Raw genomic sequence first — 24008 nt, forward strand, 5'->3', positions numbered from 1 at the left:
CAGACTCCCAAGAAAAGAAAGTCTTCTGCTCCCGAGGAGAAATTGACTGCTAAAAAGCAAAAAACCAAAGAAAAAGAGGCTTCTTCATCTTCTTTGCCACAAACACCGTTGAAACGATCCTCTGTTTCAAGGGAGGTGTCATCTGCTCCCTCATCCAAGGTAGGAGTATCTCCCAGCTGTAATTCCTGTCAAAATGACGACGACACAGTCGACGATGACTTCGTCGACTATTTCGACAACTTCGTTGAAGACCACGCCGTCGACGAAAGGTTCGGCTTCGACACAGTCGACGACCGCGCCGTCGATGACCACCTCGTCGACGACGCCATTGACGTAGATGACATCGTTGACGATAATCCAAATTTGGATGACAGGGGCAACTTCGTCGACGGGAGACTCGTCGATGGCACATTTCAAGTCTCCGAAGACAAAATCCTCCATTACTTTAAAGTCCTTCCACCCATCGACGACGAAAAAATCTACTGACTTTACCAGTTGGACCAAGGTTTCACTGTTGCCACCTTCAACTCTATTGGAAATGCAATCCGAGGATGAGGAGTCTGGAGTATCTTGACTTTTTATTTGTAGCTGGGATGGACTATCCCAGCTACAAATAAAAAGTCAAGACACTGATGATGAGGAGTACCAGGAGGTACAGGAGGTCTTTTCCTTTCCAAGATCGTCCAGTGCAGGAAAAGATATAGGAGTCTTTTCAGCAGTCTTACGACTATGAAGAAGAAGAGGAGGTACAACAAGAGGTGAGAGAGGAAACTTTCTCTATGTCAATTTCCCTAGTAACAGACCTTCGCCATATGGTAAATGACTACTATCCCCGTTTCCCAGAGGCGAACACCTCAAAGTCTGTTACAAGTCCTGTTCAGGTTCAGAAGGCTCAGCCTCCACCTCTACCTTCGCCTTCCACTCAAAAAATACGCTCCCCTCCTATTGTTACAATCAGAGATGATCTGATAGAAAGTGACGGAGATCAACCAGAGGAAGGTGAGTGCCTTCAAGATAGCCCTGTTGGAACTGAATGGGATGAATATGTTATCCCTTCTACACCATCTCCATCGCCAGCCACTTCTCCTCCTCAAGATTTTGGAGGATTCCATGATATAATGAAGAAGGCCTCAAAGAGATTTGAGCTCCCGCTTCCAGTCAAGGAAGCAGAATGTTTCCTTTACGACTTTAAGGAAGAAAAACGTAAATCCATCTGATCAATCCCAATTGTAGACTTCATTTGGGGAGAAGGGTTAAAATTGATGAAAAACCCTGCCTCCGTCACAGCCTCGGTGCCGAGGATAGAATCTTAAATAAAACCTGAATCTTCTCCGGCATGTTTAATTGGGCATCCACGGCCGGAATCTGTGGTGATGCAGGCAGCGCAACGCAACTCCAAAAATCCGGTATCAACAACTGCAGCGCCTCCGGACAAGGAAGGAAGACACTTGGATTGAGCGGGGAAGCGCTTAGCTGTGCTGGCGGCAGTAGCAATTTAGGCTGCAAATGCCTTCGCTCTTCTTAGTAGATACAATCGCCAGATGTGGTCGGACATAGCTCCTTTATTAGGTCTCGCAAGCGAGAACTATTGTTACCGTGATGCTTCCCAAGGGAGACGGGCCGGGGCAGCGCAGATTGTGGTCTGTGGACGCGCACGTCTAGCCACGCGCACATCGCCTGTCCCGCTTTCGCTGGCAAGCCAGCGTACAGTTTCACTTTCGCACTCGACTCATCCGGTCTGCTTGTTTTGGTAGCTGGCTGTTGCTCTCCATTAATGGGGCTGCAGGAGTCTCTCCTCACGCTGGCAGGGCCACGCCTGAAACCCGGCATCTTTCCCCCGTGGGAAGAACCACAGTGGCAGCAGGCTCGCCACTCAGAACTTATACCTTCAGCCCTCTGCTCTGCTTTCTCCAGGAACTCTACGGGTGGCAGAAACGGGGCTCGCAGGAACATCGTCCGCCCTCTGGTAAGTGCAGGGCTATTCCAAACATTGAGCTGCATGTTCTCAAAGTGCCGGACAGCCTCTGGGGTATCATCGCCGCTCATGGGTGTTGCTGGGGCACGCGCAGGTTGTGGTCTGTGGACGCGCACGTCCAGCCACGCGCACCTCGCCTGTCCTGCTTTCGCTGGCAAGCCAGCGTATAGTTTCACTTTCGCGCTCGACTCAACCCGGTCTGCTTGTTTAAATACCACGCATTGACAGGCCACGCAGTCCTCTTTTTCAGAAAAGCAATATATTTTTGCCGGTTAAATTAGGGGCTAGCAAATTTTTACGTACATAATATCAAAAGAGAATATACTTGAGGCTTTGTAAAGTTAAAGAAGACTAGATTGACTTTACGGATACACTTGTGTAAAGTTACATAGTCTGTGAGGGTGAGTAAAATTGGTTGACAGCATTTCGTAATGAAGAAATGTTACTTTCCGCATTCGTGGGGAAGCTCTGCTGCTGGGCTTTCCTCGTGCACCCACTTCGCCCTCTCACAGTATTTCCCATGAACGCTCCCTTCCTTACCATCCTTTGGCTTCTCGGGCTCCGCTGGAGGGGGTGGGGGCGCGACCTCTGCCGGCTTCTCTGGCTCTGTCGGGGCAGCACTCTCGGCCGAGGGAAGCACCCTCCGCTGGAGCCGCCTCCGCGGGGGGGGGTGTGAATATGTGAATATGGACTGACTAATCAAAGAGAGTGATAAGAGGAACGGGTGAATGAAAGTCTGGATGAATGAATGCATACATGTCAAGATGGAGGAATTACTTAATCAATGTGCTTCAAATTGTGTCGAAGTGCGCAGTAGTTGTTAGGGATGTTTGTCCATCACCAGGGCCACATTTTGAAATTAAGCATGCAATGAAATATACTTAAAACACTTTTAGGGCCTGTTTACAAGTGAGCCATTACATTAGGTTAAAAACATCTGTTGGAGCAGGAAATTGCAAACACAAGTGATGCGATTTTTATTGCACTTGGAAATAACAGGTGCTTTAAAGATCACTCGCTTTGTTAAATTTTTGGCAGGTTAAACAACCCACAATTTAACATGGAGTAAAAGGGGCAATATTACTGAGACATACAGAACAGTAAGGTAAGCACCACATTTTGCATGTTGTTCTCCAGAAAGTCACAACAGGCAATAATTGCAGATCTGATACATTCTAAGTACCTTGGTGTCTGATTTTTATCTGATGCAATCATGAACGGTTGTAATCAGTCCCTTAATGTCTAAGTGAAAAGTTGGGAGGCTGTGGAAGGGGATTGAATAGTATTCAAAGGACAAGACAGTCCAGTCGAAAGAATAACTTTATTACTGCCGTAATAAATGAGAGAGGCGGGTGTGAAGCAGAGAGCATAAGGGTTACAGCTCAGCTATTGCCATTGTAAATGACAATGCCATTTATTTATCAGTTTTCCAAACCAACACTTAAATAAAAAAAAGTCATTTACAATGCCAATAGCTCTAACTTTTGCAAAGGCGAGACCATTGCATTGTAAATGCTTGTTGCCTCACTTGCCAGAAGATAAAAAAAGAAGAGGCTTCCACCATAATCCAGGATGGTTCCAGAGCAGCTTATGAGTCCATCGATCTAGCCATGGATATGTCGTCGCTTTCCTTTCCGCAGATGGCAGCGGCTGTAGCGCTACGAAGACCGGGATGGCTTAAGGCTACCTCGTTCAGACCTGAAGTGCAAACTAGTTGGGCTCATCTTCAAGACTTGGAAATTCAAGGTCCTTGGTCAGAAAGGGAATCGCATCTTCACATCAACCTACTAGAGTTAAAGGCAGTGTTCTTGGGATTACAAGCTTTTCTACCCAGGATCGGAGGTTCCACGGTTCTAGTCACGACCGACCGACCGACAGTACGACTACCATGTTTTACCTGCTAAAACAAGGGGGTACAAGGTCGGAACTTCACTCAAGACAAGCGCAGTAGATTTGGAGGTGGTTACTTCTCCAACATCTCGCTGCAAGTGCAGCACATTCCGGGAGTGAACAACTCGAGGGCTGATGCTCTCATCAGATCTCCACGTGTCTCATGAAAGGGAATTACATTAGGATCACCTTCTCCAGGTTTTCCGCCTAAGAGGAACCCCAACACTAGACCTTTTTGCGACAGTTCGCAACTCAAAATGCTAGCACTTCGCAAGCAGATTCCATCAGAATGGATCGTGGGGCATTGCTCTCCAAATATGCTGGACAGAAATGATTGCATATGCCTTTTCCCCCATTCCCTCTAATTTCAAAAGTGATCCGGAAAATGAAATCAGAGCTGTGCCACTTGATTCTCATAGCTCCAGCTTGGCTGAGACAAGCGTGGTTCTTCGATCTCCTCAAGCTGTCAGTGGCACCCAGGATTCAGTTCCCACTCTTTCAGAATCTGATTTCCATGAACAAAGGCCAAATTCTTCATCCGAATTTGAAATCGCTCAATTTGTCGGCATGGAACCTCATGAACATGAGTTTCAATCTTTGAATATTTCTCAAGAATGCAGAGAGATTCTTTGCAAATCACGGGCGATCTCTACGAACAAGACCTATACGGCAAAATGAAGATGTTTTGTCAATGGTGCGCTTCTCGAAATCTTCATCCTTTTAATATTTCTTCAGAACAAATCCTGCCTTATCTTTTGCATCTGGCTAGAGCAAAACTTTCTCATGCTTCTATAAAGGTGCATTTGGCAGCTATCTCGAGATATAGAAGACATCCTGACCGTCCATCTCTCTGGTCTCAGAGAGTAATAAAGGAATTTCTCAAGGGACTTTTCAGGACATTTCCTCCAGTTCACCGTCCAACAGTCTCATGGCAGCTTAACACGGTTTTAGCTCAACTCATGAAGTCTCCTTTTGAACCGATACATAAAACGGATTTGCAATTTCTCTCATGGAAAACGGCCTTGCTTTTAGCTCTCACTTCAGCAAGGAGAGGAGGTGAAATTCAAGTTTTCTCGATTTCTGAACATTTTCTCCCTGTTCGTCCTGACTAGGTTGTCTTGAGGACAAATACTAAATTCATCCCTAAGGTTCCATCCATAGTTCATCTCAACGAACCTGTGGTACTGCCTACATTTTTTAAGGATCCTTCGTCGCCTGCGGAGCAATCTCTACACTCCCTAGACGTCAAAAGATGTCTAAAGTTCTACATTGACAGGACTAAGTCGTTCAGAAAAACAAACCAGCTTTTTGTAGCATTTTCTGGTCCAAGAAAAGGGTTGGCACTTACAAGAGCCAGTATTTCTAGATGGATTTCTTCGGCTATCTCTCTGTGCCATGACAAAGCCGGTAATCCTCTCCAATCCAAAGTGCATGCACATTCCACCAGAAAAATGGCAACTTCTAGAGCCCTATTTTCAGGAGCGTCACTGCCAGACATTTGCAGAGCAGCAACGTGTAAAAATGTGCACACGTTTACTAGACACTATTGTCTAGATACAGCATGGCGACATGATGTAGCAGTGGGACAAGTAGTTCTTCGCCATCTATTTCATTGAGGTATTGTTCAAGATTTTATATTTGTCTGCTTGCTTTATTGGTATTCTGTTTGTTCAACAGACATGCTGTGTATACAATTTTAAAAACTATTCTAAGATTCTGTTTATTTATATGCAAAAAATATGAGCAGAGCCCACTATCTGTGAGGTTCTATCCTGAGCAACGCATCTTCTATAAGTACTGCTTGCTAGTCTGATACAAGTATGTGAATCTATGAAAGATTCAATACTGGAGAAAAAAACGAGTTACTTACCTGTACACTATGGTTCTCCAGTATTATCTTTCATAGATTCACATGCGACCCTCCCACCTCCCCGTTACTCAGGTAGACCTCTTATCTCTGGATATATCCTTGGCTCTCACTCAGGGCTGGAAATCTGAGGTATGATGGCTCTGCTGGGAAGTGTGATGTCAGGGCTGGCAGCTGATTGGCTGAGTTTTGGTCCAAATAATGAGTAGGGTTGGCAACCAAATATTATGGTCCCCTATGGGACTTTCTATGCAGTGTTTTACTCTGATTCTGCTATAGTCCTTCTGTTACCGTGAGACTCCCACCATGAAGACGGAGATGATACAACCATCTGAATCTATGAAAGAGAATACTGGAGAACCATAGTGTACAGGTAAGTAACTCGTTTTTTAATGTACAACATAGTCTTACTGGGCTTTTGTGATTACTATTGCAAATCGAATAAAGAAATTTGATAGCCCATAGTCTATTTAAACCCCCATAAATACATTTGTATCATAGTACATACAATAGATGCTCTTGAGAGAATAAAAAGATGAAAAAAACCATAGGAAAATCATTTGTACAATTCACTTGTCATTCTACTCGACGGCAGTGTTTATCTCGTTGAAACACAATTTTTTTTAAACACCCTTACCTACAATTAAAAATCTCCCAATTGCACAGGTAAGTATCCTGGAATCTCATATCCATTAATAGGGTAAAGGCTTGTTTCCAGTTGACAATTGCATACATTAAAAGAATTGGTTTTAAAAACATTTTACGCACATTTAAAAACCAATGCCAGTCTAATAAAATGTGTCCCATTACATTTTGTGTTCATACCACAAGTACACATGCCTAGATCGTCTGTGATTGACGATTCTACCCACCTATCTTCATAACAAGGATTTGTCCCATAAATTTTAATACAGCATGTCTTACCTATGGCATTGGTAATGCCTCAATGTATGGAAAACTGTAATCGTCAACCCAAGCCTTTATCAAGAACTGCGTGAATGTTTTCCCTCTTAGATACCGCAGGTCCTGTTAGCTGGCACTTTTTTTTGTAAGCACCTGCAACTCTAGTTTTTAAATCTTAATCCTCTGATCCAATTTTATTATTAACCTGCTGCCGATTTCATACAGCGTTTGGCTCACATGCTTTGCCCCTTTCAATTCTCGAACTTCTACCTCTCCTTTACAAAAAGATTTTTTGACTTCCTTCCCAGGCTATCTCTGACCAAAACATGTGTGCAGCTGCGTACCCTAATAGTTCCAAGCCGTAAGCCTGGTGTCCATCCTCACATCATGGATGATGATGGCCATGCTAGCAGTCTTTTCACACATTTACCTTCCTATACTTCCAGTCCAATTTACCATCTAAGCTCAAACCTTCTACACCATATTGAGATTGAGGACGAACTGTGGCATTATAGGCTGCCAATATTGGACGTAGGGAGGGACCACCATATTTCTTATTAAATTGCTTTAATCCCCACACTTAGCTGTGCCTTTTAATGATTCTGTGTGTTCTTTCCAATTTAACTTTACATCCAACTTCATACCTAGGTATTTATACTTTTCCACTACTTCAACTATGTTACCCTCCAGGGACCATCTGAACTTTGCATTTCCTTCCCCCAGCACCATGCTCTTTAGTTTCCCAAAGCTTTCTGTGGGTTTCTTCTTCCTTAAATAGTACTCTTGGAAAGCATCCAGTTTCCTTTGTAGGCCTCCTTCTATCATGTCCATTATCACCAAGTCATCCGCATAGAACAGACACAAGGCATACAAACACTGATTTAAGGGCATAATTTACCTCTTTTATTGTGTTCAGCAAATCTGCTAAAAATAGTAGGAAAAATAACGGAGTCAGAACACAGCACTGGTGCAGACAGGTTTTAATTTGTATCTTCCTAGTTAATGCACCTGCTCTATCTATTTTCACCGAGCCCAATTCTGGCTGTGTAACTCCTGGAGAATCGAGTGTAACTCTCCAAGACTTATCAAAATTTCCCACAATACGTTGCAGCTCACATGGTCAAATGCGGCATGGAAGTTGACAAAACAGCAAATCCACCCCCGCCCTTTCCTTGCCATTGCCTGCAAACCAAAACAGTGGTCTGGAGCTGAATTGCCTTCTTTAAACCAACCATATTCAGTTGGGATAATATTATTTTCTTTTACCCAGGGATAATATTATTTTCTTTTATCCAATCTTTCAGCAGGCACAACATTTTTGAAAGAACTGTACCACCACCATACAGTAGGATAATCGGCAGACAATTCTTAGGATCTATAGCCTCATCCTTCTTAAAAATGGGTCTTATAATTGCTCCTTTCCAGCTATCCGGGAAGCGCCCAGAAGATGAAACCTTTTGTAATATTACGTAATAAAAGCTTGCCCACCAAACTACATTTTTGTTTTTTAATTATGGCTGTGGGGAGATTGTCTTGACCAGCAGCCTTTGTTAACTTTAGGGATAGGATGGTTTCTTTTATCCTCTTCATGGAAAAATCCAGCGCAATCTCATTACTCACTTAAAACTTTACCTTCTGAAACACCTCATTGTTGTCACTGCCATATACTTTTTCCAGGTAATTAACCCAATCATCTTCGCTGCCAAAAATCTAATTTTCCTTGACCCTCTTCCTTCACGTACTAACTGAAAAAAAATTCTGACCTTCTTTGTTTCTATTACCTTGAGCATATTTTACCAGTTTATATTAATAAACACATTTTTCCTCACTTTTAGCCTGTACTCGTATTCGAATTTTACCATGCACAAGTTACAACCTAACACCTGGTCATACTTTTTCTTAAGAGATCTCTCCTATTTCCTTTTTTTTTTTTAATCTTCCACATTCCCTGTCAAATTAACCATTCCTTTTTTTTCTGTGTAACTAGTGCTCTTTTCTCCTTCTGCATTTTGTTGTGAAGGTTCACCCGTAAACAGTGACACCCTGTGCCAGCACCCCATCTTGCCATGCTAAGAAATCACCCAAAGCTTCCTTCTAATTGGGCAACTTTTGCGCATGTTTAAAATCATTAAGTACCTTTAAATGTTCATCTGAATTATGTGTAGTGATACACCTGGGGTAGTTCACTTACATCGGATTAACGTTTTCCCTTTTCTCCCATTGCCCCAAACATAAGACTAAATGCAGGGGCCACTGATCACTTCCTTCTACATGCAACCCCTTGAACGCTTCTATAGAGGGAAAATACCATGCAGTAAGCAATACTTAGTTAATTGGACATCCCTGATTTCTAGTGGTCTGATTAACTGGGCAATCCATGGTTACCTGACCGTTTACACAGAACATATGCCTCGCAAAATCTACTTGCCCACTCGCTGTGACGAGTCAGATTTTCTCAGACAGGAGCTATATTTAGGTCCTAAGAACTGGTATTCTGTTCAGTCAAAGAGAAGAAGCAATAAAGGTGCCTTTATATCTTGTTTTTATCTCCTCATATGTGCTCTGTGTTCAGAGACAGAGGTCAGAAGGCAGTTTACAAGTACTTTTCCTTCTCTGACTGCAGACTCACAGGATTTTGTTCAGTGAACAGTCTGACCTGCTATAAAGTGTGAAATGAAAGACTGTTTTTCCTAACATACATTTAAATTGCCAATAAGTCAACTAAATGCATGTCAAAATATATTTCAGTAGTTTTTTTGGATTGTTTTTCTTTTAGGCCTGAAACAGCCCTATTGACTCCCAAAAACTTCACAAGAGCTGCATTGCGCGCTAAGTAGCAGGTTTAAACCTGCTGCGTAGAACCTGAGAGGCAGATAACATATCTTTATGATCTGGATCTCCAAGTCTTTGGTTGAGTTTATGGTTAAAATCCTTTACAGGCCTAAACAAATCATAATTTCAATACAAGCAAAGGGTTACAAGTGTTGCGGCAAGTAATGGCGTCTCCAATTAAAATGTATGTGTAAACTCACAAAATTAATGAACGGCGCTACAGGTAAGAGGATAACCCTAAACCTCCAAACAGGACCGAAGTCCTTAAAACAATTGTACAGATGACCTGTGCACACGCAATGTTCATAAACCGTATAATACTGTATGTCTCACAAAAGCATGACAATCACAATGTTTGAATTGACGTATTCTTTCTGTATGGTTTATTTGTTTCTCAGGTGCCCAGCCAACATGTGTTTCGTCAGGGTGTAACCCAAGACTTCTTCAGGGCTCTCCACCGGTTTTACTACCGTCCCGCTTGCGGCGTCAATCAATAAATACACAAGTGGTGATCGGGAATCTTCAAGGCCGGCTTGTGAGGATACGCCATGCCGCCACCGGACTTGCTGTGTGCTGCATGGACAGGAGCAGTATAAGTGCTCCGTTTTGGTACTTACCGTGTTATTCCCGATCACCACTTGTGTATTTATTGATTGACGCTGCAACCGGGACCGAAGTAAAACCGGTGGAGAGCCCTAAAGAAGTCTTGGGTTACACCCTGACGAAACACGTGTTGACTGGGCACCTGAGAAACCAATAAACCACACGGAAAGAATGTCACTTCAACCATTGTGATTGTCATGCTTTTGTGAAACATACAGTATTATACTGTTTATGAACATTGCGTGTGCACAGGTCATCTGTACAATTAAACAAATCATAATATTTCACTAGACTTAAAGTTCTGGTGACTTGAATAATCTACTCTACCTAACTGTAATGGAATGGACCTGTAATCTAGTCTCAAATTGTGTGATCCTAGCAAATATTTTATTTTTACAACACCACCTGTTTCTTCATGATCTCATATGAGAACACCTTCAAATATGAAAGGTATGCATTTCTGCTGTACAAAAAAGTATTTTGTTTTAATAGACTTAGCTTTTGCTCCATGTGTAGTAAAAAAAAAAAAGCCCTCATATAGGGTACAAAAAACCCCTGACCAGCCTCTTAGTTCCCTAATAGCATTGTCGACGGGGCATGAATGTTACTCAGTTTGTGTAAAAACTTACTTCTAATAAATGTATTACTAAAGCATGATATGTAGCGCACTGTCATTTACAAACAACATATTTTCCATTGAAATTGCTAAAAAATTTCCACTAATATGCAGTTTTACTATAAAATTATATAGCGTTTAAAATCTGTGGAAATTGGGTTTCAGCAAAAATGTTTATCATTAGCATATCACCAAGTAAAGTGTTGTGATAGGATGAAAACATATCAAAAGCATTTTTAACACACATTTATAAAGTGATTTCATAATTACTAAAATATATTTTGTAGTGTTTGAAAGTCCTAAATGTCCTACTGCCTTTAATTTACACTTTGTACAGCAGGATTGTCAGACAGTTCACTTTACAAAATCCTTTAACTTTGATGCTTGTTTTATCCTGGAGGTTGAATTTACTTTTCTTTCTGGGACTGCAAATTGTAAGACATAAGCTGACATTTGACCTCTGTCTCTGAACTCAGAGCAAATGTGACAAGATACAAACACGATTTAAAGACCTCTTTATTGCTCATTTACTTTCTGAGAGACTGAACACCTGTAATTTACTAAAACGGGCTAGTAAGCTGTGAAAATAGCTCACCCTGATAAAATCTGACTTACCATATCGAATGGGCGAGTAGATTTCTTGAGGCCTGCCATAAAAGAGCTATCAGCTGGGTTGGATATATCGTTTTATGCATTTGGTGAAAAAAATATATAATAGCCTTTTTCATATTAATACTATAAAGCTCTGTATGCCTAAGCTTGGGCATACATTTGTTAATTTGTTTTAGTTCCACAGCAGTCGCCTGTAGTTGACCTGTTTTGGCCTTTGCCAAACCATTATTTACTGCCAGGGCTTCTAAAATTCCTTGCAAAGTCTTTTGGATTAGGAGCATCACATCTAGCCTGGATGATGTGGGGCTTGCTGAAATATCTAATCCCAAAGAGGTCAGGGGGGGGGGGGTGAGGAAGCCGTTGCGGACTTCACTCTTATTGCAGCATTATCCAAAATCCTACTCTCCACAGTTCCATTGCTATCCTCCACGAAAGCGACCTCCTTTTCCACGGTTCGACCCCATCATCCAATTTAAGACTCCTTGTTCTTGTAATAGATTTTCCATATTTACCACATCCAGCTCTTTCATTAAGGAATGGTCCAGGTACAATTCGGGCGCCCACAGACTTAAGTTTCTACTTATGTTATGTTATAAAGGGCTTATATCGCGCACAAATACTCTCGAGTGTCCTGGTGTGTAAGTGAGCTGTGGTGGAGCGGGCAAGAACCATTTAAATGAGCTGACTAAAAAGATGAGTTTTTAGGCGTTTTTTAAAAAGTCGAAAATCCTGGGTATGCTGCAAGTCCACGGGGAGAGCATTCCAGGCAGCTGCTGCTTTGACAGAGACTGGCCCCCCCAGACGTGATCTGCGAAACCGCGGAATAACCATCCGACGTTGAGAAGCAGAACGCAAGGATCGGCTGGGCACATACAGGGCAAAGCGCCTCCTAAGATACACAGGCCCTTGACCGTGGAGGGCCCTGTGAGATAAGGTAAGGGATTTGAATTGCACCCGCTGGGCCGCAGGCAGCCAGTGCAAATCTCGCAGATGTTGCCGAACACCAGATCTCCTAGAGATGTTGAACGGAAGTCTGGCTACTGCGTTCTGTATAATTTGAAGTTTCTTCAACAAATAGCCAGGAATGCAAATGAACAAAGCATTGGCATAATCGAGTCGGGAAAGGATAAGGGCACGGGCTACCATCTCTTTAGCCTCTCTTGGGAGCAGGGGAAAAACCATCCTTAAGGCCTTAAGGGTGCCAAAGCTGACTCTGGTGAGTTTTTTAACATGATCTGAGAACCGGAGATCTTTGCTAAACCTCACCCCTAAGTTCTTTGCCGGGCCTCCCTCTGAATTAGGGCAAAGGAAATCTGGTGGCCACAGAGATTCTCTGAAGGCCGGGGAGAACCTCCGACTTGTCCTCATTGCACTTCAATTGGGCATTTGCAAGCCAGTGAAATACGGACGCAAGACACGTCTGGGCGATATTAGTGTCCAGATCAGAGCCCTTCCAGGTGAATAGCAGCTGGGTGTCGTCCGCGTACGCTATCATATTTGCTCCCAGCTCCTCCGCCAGAGAAATCAAAGGGGTCAGCCATATATTGAAAAGCAGAGGGCTCAATGTGGAGCCCTGAGGGACCACCGTTGAGCGTTTCCTGACCGAGGACGAGAAGGGAGATATCCAGACCTGCTGAGTGCGTTGGTCCAGGAAGGATTTTATCCAATCCCATGACTTACATTTCCCCCTCTTTCCTCTACTTCTCCTGCAAGTACCTTTGTTGATAATATGGACTGACGGTGAGCGCTTGGCTTTCTTCTGAAGTGCTTTCCTACAAAATCCTTTATAGATTGTTTCCGGGGTTCTTGCCTACTGCCTCCACAGCCCCCAGGAAGTAACTGCTAAGTTCTTTCTCCCCTGGTACTCTCATATTCACGTTTCCTTCAAGGGCACTTGTTGTGCTTCTCTCAGAGTTATCACGCCAAACTTGTTCATGAACCAGTTGCCTTTTGAAGGAGCCTTCTCCTTGACACAAGTGTAGACCTCTCCATCATATTGTGTTAAATAGCACGGAAGCACATCCTTGGGTGTGTGTGACTGTTTGCCAGTGCACATGAATTAGCAGTACATGTTGTAGTACCCAGGATAATGCGTTGCATGGCTAAATACTTATAAGGTCCAAATGGCGAGACCTATTGGCTATGCCAATGTTTGTGTTTGGAAACTCCAAGCATGGATCCACAGAAAACTGTTAATTGAGGTTTTTCTTTGCTCAAGGCAAGGCAGATTATATCATTTCAGTTTAACAGTGTGCCAGATGTTGAGAGGTCTAGTGGGTCAGCTTAGAGCAGATTTGCCCTCCTTGGAGAGTGCTAGGTAGAGCAGGCCTTTTCCCTGCTCCATTAATGCAAGATGAAGGTTGGTGGTTATGTGACACTATACATGTAAATTATCCAGGAGTTGGCTGTTGAGGGAGAACTTGTTTATTCATGTCAGACGGTCCCAGTAGATGTAGCAAAAAAGAGGAAGAAATTGGAGGAGGCACAGCTTTTGTTTCTCTCCGTGCAGCAGAAGAGTTTCTTAGCAATTTGTCACATGTGCATCTAGAAGTGATGAGCTCATCTGCTCTTATTCTGTGGTTTGCGGTCATTCTTGCACATCCTATCTGGATAATGATTGGCAATCTAGCCAGTCACATTCTAGTGGTCACTGGGATTATTTTCCACACACTAGCAGTGCCACTACTGTACCCAAAACTACACAACCATTTCCATCCGATACAACCTCAGTGAAGAGGTCAAGGAGTGTGCAATCAATAGTCGGAAGGACGCTAGAGAGTAAGAGATTTGGAGATTGGTGGCCCTCTTGAGGTTCATGGCTCCTCCTACTGAGTTATAAAGGGAGGGAGGGAGGGAGGGAGGAAGGGGGTGAATGCAGCATACATCCAGGGCAAAGGGCAAGGATGGGTCTGGAGCATAGGCAGTCTTGATCCTTCGTTCTGCGCAGCACAACTGTACATTTTAATAGATAAATAGTTCTTTATACAAATTTTAGTGTAGGTAGAGTGATTTCTTTGAATAGGACGTTTGCAGGAAGAGCATTAAGTTCTAGTACATGCTTACACACTGGCTGGTAGTCTTCAGTGGGTGTTAAATCATTCTGGTCTTAGTGTGGTACTTGATATGCACTGAATGGAGTGATTGATTCAGTTAGGCAAATTTACCATTTGAACTTTGAAAAAAGAAATTTCTTTATTTAACAGGCTGACTTTCAATACTTTTGGCCTAATTCAGAAAGGCATCGCAGTCACCAATCCTTTTGCTCACGCATGGTGTTGTCCCAAGATTGCATAATAATGTTTTTCAATAAATCCCATTCACAGTGTGAAAAGCGACTCATTCCAGGTATAATTTTTTTAGGTCTTACCTACACAGCACACATGCGCTGCATAGGAGAGAGACCTTTAGCTATCGGCACAGGTTTGGGGGCAAAAACGTGCATGTGTTGCATGCAATGGCAACGCGTGCACGTCTGGCGATTTCCCTTGCGGGAGTGCGCGGCACGATATGGTGACAATCATCGCGCCTTACTGCACACTCCCACATGGGAATCGCGCAGGCCCCCTCCCGGCTCGCGCTTGTGCTGGTTCTTCACTGCTTCTGCGTGGACATTCCGAGAACCACTTTCTTGCATAGAAGCAAGTTACCGTGGCGACGAGGAAGCGCGCTATTCACCCAAGCGCAAGGAGTCTGAGGTGACGTAGTAACCCGGAACTTGATTATTCAGAGCACCAGGCGGGAAGTAAGTCCGTTAGCAGCACCGAACGGTGGAAGAGAGGGGAGTGTTAGGCGAATCCTGGCTCACCACCCTACATGATCATCAACAGTCGTAGTCACTCACGCAGACAGCATAGTTAGCTCACTACTAGCAGAATGGAGGCCTCTAACCCCAGTGGCTGTGAACCCAAGAATCTGAAGGTGGAAGCGAAGGAGGGCAAGGAATTGAAGGTGGAAGCGAAGAAGCACACCGATTTTAAAAGTGGAAGCATAGCAGCCAACCCCTAAAGAGGACGACGTCTAGTTCGTGAGTGTGAGTATTCCTCTCCTGTTGCCCACCCCGGCTTGGCGTCTACCCGTGAGCAGGGCTTTAAATGGGCTGTGTCCCACCACGTCTCTGACCCGGTAGCAATTAAACTGGCATTAAAACGTGTCCCTATCGGGCTCAGTATTCTTGGCTATAACTTCAGTGGCAAAAAACATTGATTGATTTTTGAATAATGCACTTGAAAACGTGAATCCAAGCTATTTAACTTCTGTTTATATGTCATGTATTACTATTCAGCAATACGAATGGGGTGGCGGCACACCTTTTGTAAAAGTTCAACAAGGATCTACTTAAATACGATTGTAGTCGTGGCTTAGGGTGCCGAGGAAAGAGTCCCTCCTGGCCGATGGGGCTCCAAATTTCTACAAATAAACTAGGGGAGTGCAGGAACCACCTTCACTACTTCCAATTGCACTCCAGGTGGAGAGAAATTCTCCTTCAGGAACAGTTTCGTAAATGTAACCAGGGTAATAAATGAAGATATATTGATCATCAATAATCAATAGCTGGTAATTTATTAGGAAAGTCACATATATTACTCATAGCGACTTCATAGATGAAACATGTGGTCAATTTGAATTCTAAAGTATCCAATTGCATTGATAATGTCCCTATGCATTTCGGGACTGTGGCCCTTCGTCAGGGGACAGGTCGCAATCTGAAATTAATGTACAAAGGTTCAGGGAGAGGAAACGCCTCCAAGGTATAAGTACATCAAGAGAAGTAGTAAACGCGAAGCTGTACTTTAAACGTGGAAAAAGTGCAGGAGTATAAAACAGTTCACATGCTATAAATAGAGTCTGTAACGGTGTGAGAGAAAGAAAAAAAGCGTGTAAAGAGGTGTGTGCCAAACACTGGGTGAGTGAAAGCTAAACGGAAAACACATGGTGAACAAAATATAAACAGTGCTAAAACACGTGCGTCGAGAAAAGAACGTATCTGAAGATGCAAAAAGGTTGTAAACGTAATCAAGCAGTAAGGCGGTTCTGTAAATGGTGTGGATGTGAAACACCACGTGCAAAGGAGTACGAGTGAGACACGTGTTGGGTAAAAACTAGACAAAGAAAAAAAACGAAGGCGAGGGGTGCTTAAACGAAGTCAGAGAACCCAAGGTGTAGGACGGTGACCAGAGCAGGAAAGTTGCCGTTTGATAGACCATGCATAAGATGAGAGCAGACTTGGCTTTTGTTAACCTGCTTGACTGACGCTAGATGCGTCCGTCCTTTGTATTATCCGGTAAGCTCTGAATATACTATTTCCTTCGTCATACTACACTCGGGTGTTTAACGTATGCACTCCCGACTTGAATTTGTGGTCTGCTCTCATCTTATGCATGGTCTATCAAACTGCAACTTTCCTGCTCTGGTCACCGTCCTACACCTTGGGTTCTCTGACTTCGTTTAAGCACCCCTCGCCTTCGTTTTTTTTCTTTGTCTAGTTTTTACCTAACCCGTGTCTCACTCGTACTCCTTTGCACGTGGTGTTTCACATCCACACCATTTACAGAACCGCCTTACTGCTTGATAACCTTTCCAACCTTTTAGAATCTTCAGATACGTTTTTTCTCGACGCACGTGTTTTAGCACTGTTTATATTTTGTTCACCATGTGTTTTCCGTTTAGCTTTCACTCACCCCGTGTTTTGCACACACCTCTTTACACGCATTTCTTCTTTCTCTCACACCGTTACATACTCTATTTATCGCATGTGAACTGTTCTATCCTCCTGCACTTTTTTCCACGTTTTAAGTACAGCTTTGCGTTTACTACTTCTCTTGATGTACTTATACCTTGGAGGCGTTTCCTCTCCCTGAACCTTTGTACATTCCTTTTCAGGTTGCGACCTGTCCCCTGACGAAGGGCCTCAGTCCCGAAATGCATAGGGACATTATCAATGCAATTGGATACTTTAGAATTCAAATTGACCACATGTTTAATCTATGAAGTCGCTATGAGTAAAATATGACTTTCCTAATAAATTACCAGCTATTGATTATTGATGATCAATATATCTTCATTTATTACCCTGGTTACATTTACGAAACTGTTCCTGAAGGAGAATTTCTCTCCACCTGGAGTGCAATTGGAAGTAGTGCAGGTGGTTCCTGCACTCCCCTAGTTTATATGTATTATTATTCTGCATTCCCTGAGAGTTCATCCCGGTGCCGTGCCCTGACACTCGCCTCTGCCCCTGGCTCTCGTTTCCTTATTGTATGCCATATACGCCCAAGTGCTTCCCAGCTGTCCTCACAAGCCACAGTCATCCATTAAACATCTATTTAAAATGCCAAGAAGTGAAGCATGGCATTGTGATTTTAGAACGGTTATAATGAGCGTAACAGTTCAATTTAAAAAAATGTGTTGGAGTGGTGGAGCTTACCCGAGGGTGTGTGAGAGACAGACAAGGTATACTCTGGTGTATGTGAGAGAGATGTGTCACAATGACGTCTGTGCGCACCCATGCTGCTATATTCAGCTTTTTGTATGGCCAGAGGGAGACATGCCGGGCTCGCACGTGTGTGCAAGTGTGGTGTGGCACAGGTACACCACACTGTGTGAGAGGCCAGACTAACGTATGGGTGGGTCCCTTAGTGTATTACAGTGTACAAGGCAACGTTTTGTGTTGTTTTTTTTTCCACTTAGGTCTGTGGGAAATGGATTTTCCTAATGAATCTGCTAAAATCATCTTTGAATGCATTTTCTTGTGCTTAAAGACAATGCATTCTAAGGTGGCGGTGCCATTTTTAAAAACTTTATTATTCGTTTACCATTCCGAGAATTCAAACACCTGTCGGAGGGGCCAGGGAGGCAGGCCCTTGGGATATTAATGGCGGCCGGCATCCGTGGAAATAAGGCATCACTTGAGAGGCTTGGTGCCCTCTTTGCCCATCACCAGGGAGCCCCCCTGTGACCCGCGGGATGCAGCAGCTGGAAGTGCCTGCAGGATCACACCAATTTCACCACTACCCCATCCCCATACACACTCCCTTCTCTCCTTTGCCCCGGTCCTCTCAGCTCCGTGCCACGCACCTTCATTTTCTGACCCTCTCTTCCCCACTTCCTCTGCCTTCTCTTCCCCTCTCCCAGTCTCCCCCTCCTCAGTACCAATACATTTTCCTTCCTCTCTCCCCATCTTTCTTCCTCTCTCCCCATCTTTCCCTGCTCCTTCCCCTGCCCTCCCCCTTGCACCCCCGCCACCACTTCTCGTTCCCCACACCACTCTCCTGCCTGCTCGCACCTAGCAATACGCAGTGTTCTTTGTAATATTTGTAAACTCGCAGCTTCTATGCTGCATGGCTAACCACTTATATGGTCCCAAAGGGGAGACCTATTGGCTATGCCAGTGCTTGTCTAGAAAGTTTGGGGGACACCCAGATTTGAGAATATGCACTGTTCTCTTGCCTATTTGCCCACTGAAAATGGTTGGAGATGGGTGCAGGTTGTCAGACGTAACCTGTAAACATTCTGTGGATTCCAGGAAGTTGTACCCCAAAAGTATATTTGTCATGCCACTATATCCTTTGGCTTCTTACTTTCTCTCTTTTCTAATATCAGTCATGAATGTGCTTTTACAGTGAATGAGGTTTTTACCCAATCTAGGAATTTTCACTATTGCTGTTTCTTCCCCTTACAGTAGTGATCTCGATGATGTGCATTTTCAAGACACAGATTCCGATGTACCAGACCAACGAGAGAATATGAAAGCGAGATGGACACCCGAAGAGGTGAGTAGTTCATTGATGCACTAGCTTTATTTAAACAAACACCTAGACTATCAGATGTACAGTTCTAATTTCATAGTTCTTATACTGACATTGCATTTATTGGAGTGGTTTGTCGCAGTGCCTTTTTTCTCCTTCGTTTGTACTACTGATTCTTATGTCAAAATGTGGTTACTCATAAAAGCCCTTGACCTCATTAGTTTTAGAATATCTTTTGAAAATTAATTTTACGTTTAAAAATTGAAAGAGGTGGAAAATAATTTTAAAACCTGACTGGAAGTTGTGCCCAAGAAATATATTTTGCAATTGCTGACACACTTGATCCCACAGTTAAACGATGATAGAACAGTTGCCTTTTTAAATATGGACGTTCTTTGAGAGGTGTTTCCTAAGCTAGAAGTAAATAAATACTTCAGGTAGAATTTCTATTAGAAAACTGAAATATTTCTTATGATTAAAAAAAAAAAAAAGTTTTTTAGAGTCTCTGGCATTATATGATCTTGTTCTGGTCTAGGACCCTTCCTACTGAGTCAGAGTATTCTGAAGGCTAGAATAGCAGAACATCTTGTGTTCAGCAAAGCTTTAAAAAAAATCAAATGGAGTCCAGGGCATAGGCATGATGCCCACCCCTTGCTTTCCAGTATTTCCTTGCATGACCCCAATGGAACACCTACAGGCCAGATTGAAGTACTTGGTGTGCAGGATCTTTAGAAGAAAAAGGAGACTTTTAATTATTGGTAAGATTAATTTCCCCTCCATCGTGTCCAACTATTTTGTAGTTATCATTGAAAAACAAACCTAATGAAAACTTCCAGTCTTCATTGTGTACTGATTTTTACAGATAAAAACAGAAAACCACCCATTATCCTAGCTGTATTTGGTTTTAACTGTCTAAAATGGAAATTGGGCTATTTTTGGAGTGGTTCTAAATGCTGTCAGTTGTGAATGCCAGACCAGTAGCTGTGTGGATGGTACAGGAGTTAAAAATAGAAACAACATAGTTTTCTTTTTTTTAATAAATCTTTTGATTTGCAAAAGTAAACGTGGTGGCCGGTACATACAGGGATCCACAGTTGGTACATTGTTGCATCCACAGATTCTTATATGTATATATCATGTAAATGTAAATGTACAGGAATTTATATAGCGCAAATCACCAAGCGGTTTCTAAGCGCTTGCTTAGGGAACCCGTCCTGGTATTCCCCTGTGAGATAACCCCGGCAGGGTATCCGCAAGGTGAAAGCCAGGCATCCCGCCGCGAGGGGCCGTTGTGGAGATTAAGCAAGCTATTGCACAGAGTCGCAGCGTGTGAACCCGTGAATCGAGTAGGCACCGGAGCGAGAATTGTCGCTTCTATGGACATTTTAGGACTCAAGACCCCGCCGAGCCGGGAATTGAACCCTGGTCCCGGGCTGACCTCTGCTTCCAGGTCTGCCTCCTCTAACCAGTGAGCCACACTTCTCCGATATCACAGTTGATGACATATCATACAAGATGTTAGCAATACAACATAGTTTTCTACATAATCTTAAACAGCTATAGAGGTGCAACAGGTCGATACTAAAATGTGCATGGTTTCATCTGAGTGCATTTTATTTTCTACAAATGTTCATATTATTGAAACCTGCCAGGCATTCAGATATGAGACTACATTTATTGGTTAAATATACGTGGAATTATTAGTTTCAAATTTTGTTTTCTTCAGAAACCCCAAAAGTATGGATAAACACAGGTAAAAGGGCAACAAATAAATTAGAAGGAAATGTAAAAAATCGGCGCCATAATTATTATAGGGCCTTACCTTATTCTACAACAGCCCTACAGTTAACACCACTAACAGGTGTCTTCCTGTCATCTGAGGGGTCTGGTTTGAGCCAATTAACATGACTCCCCATGCCAAAACCCACAGACCACACTAAGATGCAAATGTTGCCCTGTACATAGTACAGAGCTGAGAGGCATCAGAAGCTGTGATGGCTTTACAGCATTAGTGTGGAGGACCTTTGCGGTCAGAGCATTCTATTTAGAACACTAAATGATTAACCTAGGCCAGTGAATGTGTCCGGTGCAGATATCTGCTCTAAAGAAGGCCATTTACTCTTGCAAATTAGTAGTAGATTCCTAGTGGCACAAGTTCCAATCATATGGAGTCTAGGGTAAATGGCTTGATTGTGTCTGTAGGCAGCTGCCATTGGCTGAATTGGTCAGAATGGTGGAGGACCTCCGTGTCCTCTTGTATAACGTGTCCGATCAGGACATGCTGTACATTTCTCATGACCACTCCGAAACCATAGCGATATCTGAATGTCACGAGTCATTAGTAAATGTTTGTGGGTGAGAGCTGTATTCAGTGACCTGTGCCTGCCTCAAGAATTGACAATGTGATTTTGTGTCGCACTTGTTGAATTAAATCTGTGTTTTGCGTTAAGGAAATGTTTAAAGTGGGCTGTCGTGCCTGAGACTGGAGGTCCTCCTGGAGAGAAGGGCGCCTAGAGTTTTTGGGCTTGGAAGTTGGCTTTGAAGATTCCTTTCCCAGGAGGATAGATTACCATTCTAAATCCTTGAAGCATCGTTGGATTACACGTATTAAAGCCACCCAAAGGGACCCTTCACTAAACTCATACAGACTGCCACTGTAGGCTGCATGTCTTGGTGCAGAAAAAGTGAAAACACGACATGGCACACATCCTTGTGTGCTATGCCTGCTGACATTTCATGCAGCAAGGGTAAGTCACCCCTACCACAGGACATACAGCCCTAAGGCACAATAGACTACATATGTGGATATATCTGCATGAGCAGATATGCCTCTGTGCTTACCAGTCCAATTACTGCCAGTAGAAGTGACCAGGGAAGACCATTTTAAGCCCATATGCTGGACACTGGTAAAAACGAGTTTCCCCAGCTATATGATGGCTTCACTGAAACAGGGAATGTTTGGTATCTCACATCTTGTATTAATAAACCCACACTGATTCCAGTGATAGATTTATTAATACATGCACCCAGAGGGCACCCTAGAGGTGCCACCTAAAAACCTTCTAACTACTATTGTGCTGGCTGACTGGCCCTGACCAGCCTGATGAGTTCTGACCCCCAGTGATGAGCGCCCGCGCTCTCAGGAGGCCAGGAACAAAGCCTGCTCCAACAGAGGATGTTTTACACCCCCTCCAGAAGGATGACCTATGAATTAGCATTCCAAGGCAGCGAGCTTCAAAGAGCCCACCTCCTTTGGTTTGCAAATCAGACTTCCCTCTGAGGTGATGACACCACTCCTGCAACCAGAGCCCATCTGGCGCCTGGACAGGCCGTAAAATTAGTAGTGAGAAAGGCGTGTTCACCCTCAGGCTATTTATATATAATCTAATATTTAGGGGAGCCCTGTCACCAGGAAATCAGATCCTGCCGACCTGAATGAAGGACACCGAAGAGCCGCAAGAATTTAGGATTAAATATTGACTTGGCACCTACCCTGCCGGCCTGCCTGTTGTCCCTGACAATTGCACCAGACACAACTCGTCCTGCAGCTGTCTGCGCCTCCAAAAGCCTAGGAGGACTTCCAGTCTTCATCAAAGAGCCAGGAACTCCAGTGGAGCAGCGAAGCGGAGACCCCCCTCTCCCCCCCCTTCTACCCATCACCCTGCAGGCACACCCATCAGAACCAGGAGAGGAATTTGGACCAGATACCGGAGAGCACCACTGTACTTGTGCCCCCTAGCCCAAGTTGAAGTGGTCTAACTGTGTCAGCGTGATCCCCAGACCCTCCTGAGAAGAAGCCTATCTTGGGTTTGCCAACAGTGGACTTCCCGCTGCTCCCTGCAGCCTCTTTGTGCAGGCACCCTCTACCGCAAGTGTCTCCAGTCGTGAAAACCTGAGACCACCTCTGCACCCAGCTCCTCCAGCCTGTAAAGAAGAGGACCAAAGGTGTCTCTACTTCTCAGAGCATCGTGAAACCTGAACCTCCTTGCTGATTCAACCGGCCCCACTTGCAGCCCGTTTTTGACTAGACCGATCCCCATAGGCTTACACAGGGCACCCAACGCCATATAGTTCCTCTGCACTTGGCCCCAGCAGTGTTGCCCGAGCTAACCTGTTGGTCCTGCCTTGCATCCTGCCCCATACTTGCCTCAAGTCTGGAAGATTGGTCCTGTAAGTTGCTGTAAAGTACTTGCATGCAGTATCTTGTTACTTAATAAGATAACATTACCCCTCCAGCACTTGTACTGTTGACCTTTAAAAACTAAAAATTCGTAACTGGATACGTACTTACCCGATTGTGATGATCTTGGTGCCTAAATTTATATAAAGGTAAGTGTTATTTTTATAAATTTGGTGTGGATCTCCTTATTGAGTTGTGTGTATCATTTGACTGTGTGCATGCAGCCAATGTCTAACATTCCTCTCTGATAAATCTGTGGCAGCTCAACCACACTACCCCCTAAGAGAGCACCTTGGGATTGCTAGAGCAAGCCCCTGTCCACTTATGAGGGATAACCTGACTCTTTGCACAGTATACCTCCTTTTTGATCTACTGTATGAAGAGCCAGCTTCCTACAGTGATCTAATATTACCTATACATGGGAGTATTTTGGCACCGTTAAAACAGCACAGTAATACAAGCTGAGCTCACAGCATTTCCTTAGAGTGCTTCTCTAATAATAAAGGCTATTTAGTATTCATGAATCCTATATACAAGTTTGAAGAGCTTGCACATATATGGAGTCTATCTTTCCTCTAGAGGCACACAGATTCATTCTTTGGATATGTAAACTGCTAGCTAAAGGGTTTGTTCTGCAGGGGATTAGGCTTACTTGTCCAATCGACAAAGTACATATTAATTGTTTTCCTTGGCCCCAAAACAACCCCAAAACATATGTCCTGTGCGGGGGTCAAAGGGAATTTCATTCCTCTGTTTAGTACTGTTGGAGTGTAAAATATCTGCAT

At 43.6% G+C, this 24008-nt stretch overlaps 1 protein-coding gene across 6 annotated transcripts in view; it reads left to right on the top strand.

The window, feature by feature from the left end:
• The window catches only part of MYBL2 (MYB proto-oncogene like 2), a 230784-nt gene that overhangs the window by 31548 nt on the left and 175228 nt on the right, over window positions 1-24008 (top strand). For 4 of the 6 annotated variants that reach the window (XM_078652136.1, XM_078652134.1, XM_078652139.1 and 1 more), the window contains exon 2: window positions 18977-19067. In XM_078652136.1, coding sequence (XP_078508262.1) covers window positions 18977-19067 — 91 coding nt within the window. The remainder of the gene's footprint in view (window positions 1-18976; window positions 19068-24008) is intronic. The other 2 variants (XM_078652135.1, XM_078652138.1) reach the window with 1 other exon arrangement.

Source organism: Lissotriton helveticus, chromosome 7 (assembly GCF_964261635.1).
Source record: "Lissotriton helveticus chromosome 7, aLisHel1.1, whole genome shotgun sequence".
Taxonomy (NCBI): domain Eukaryota; kingdom Metazoa; phylum Chordata; class Amphibia; order Caudata; family Salamandridae; genus Lissotriton; species Lissotriton helveticus.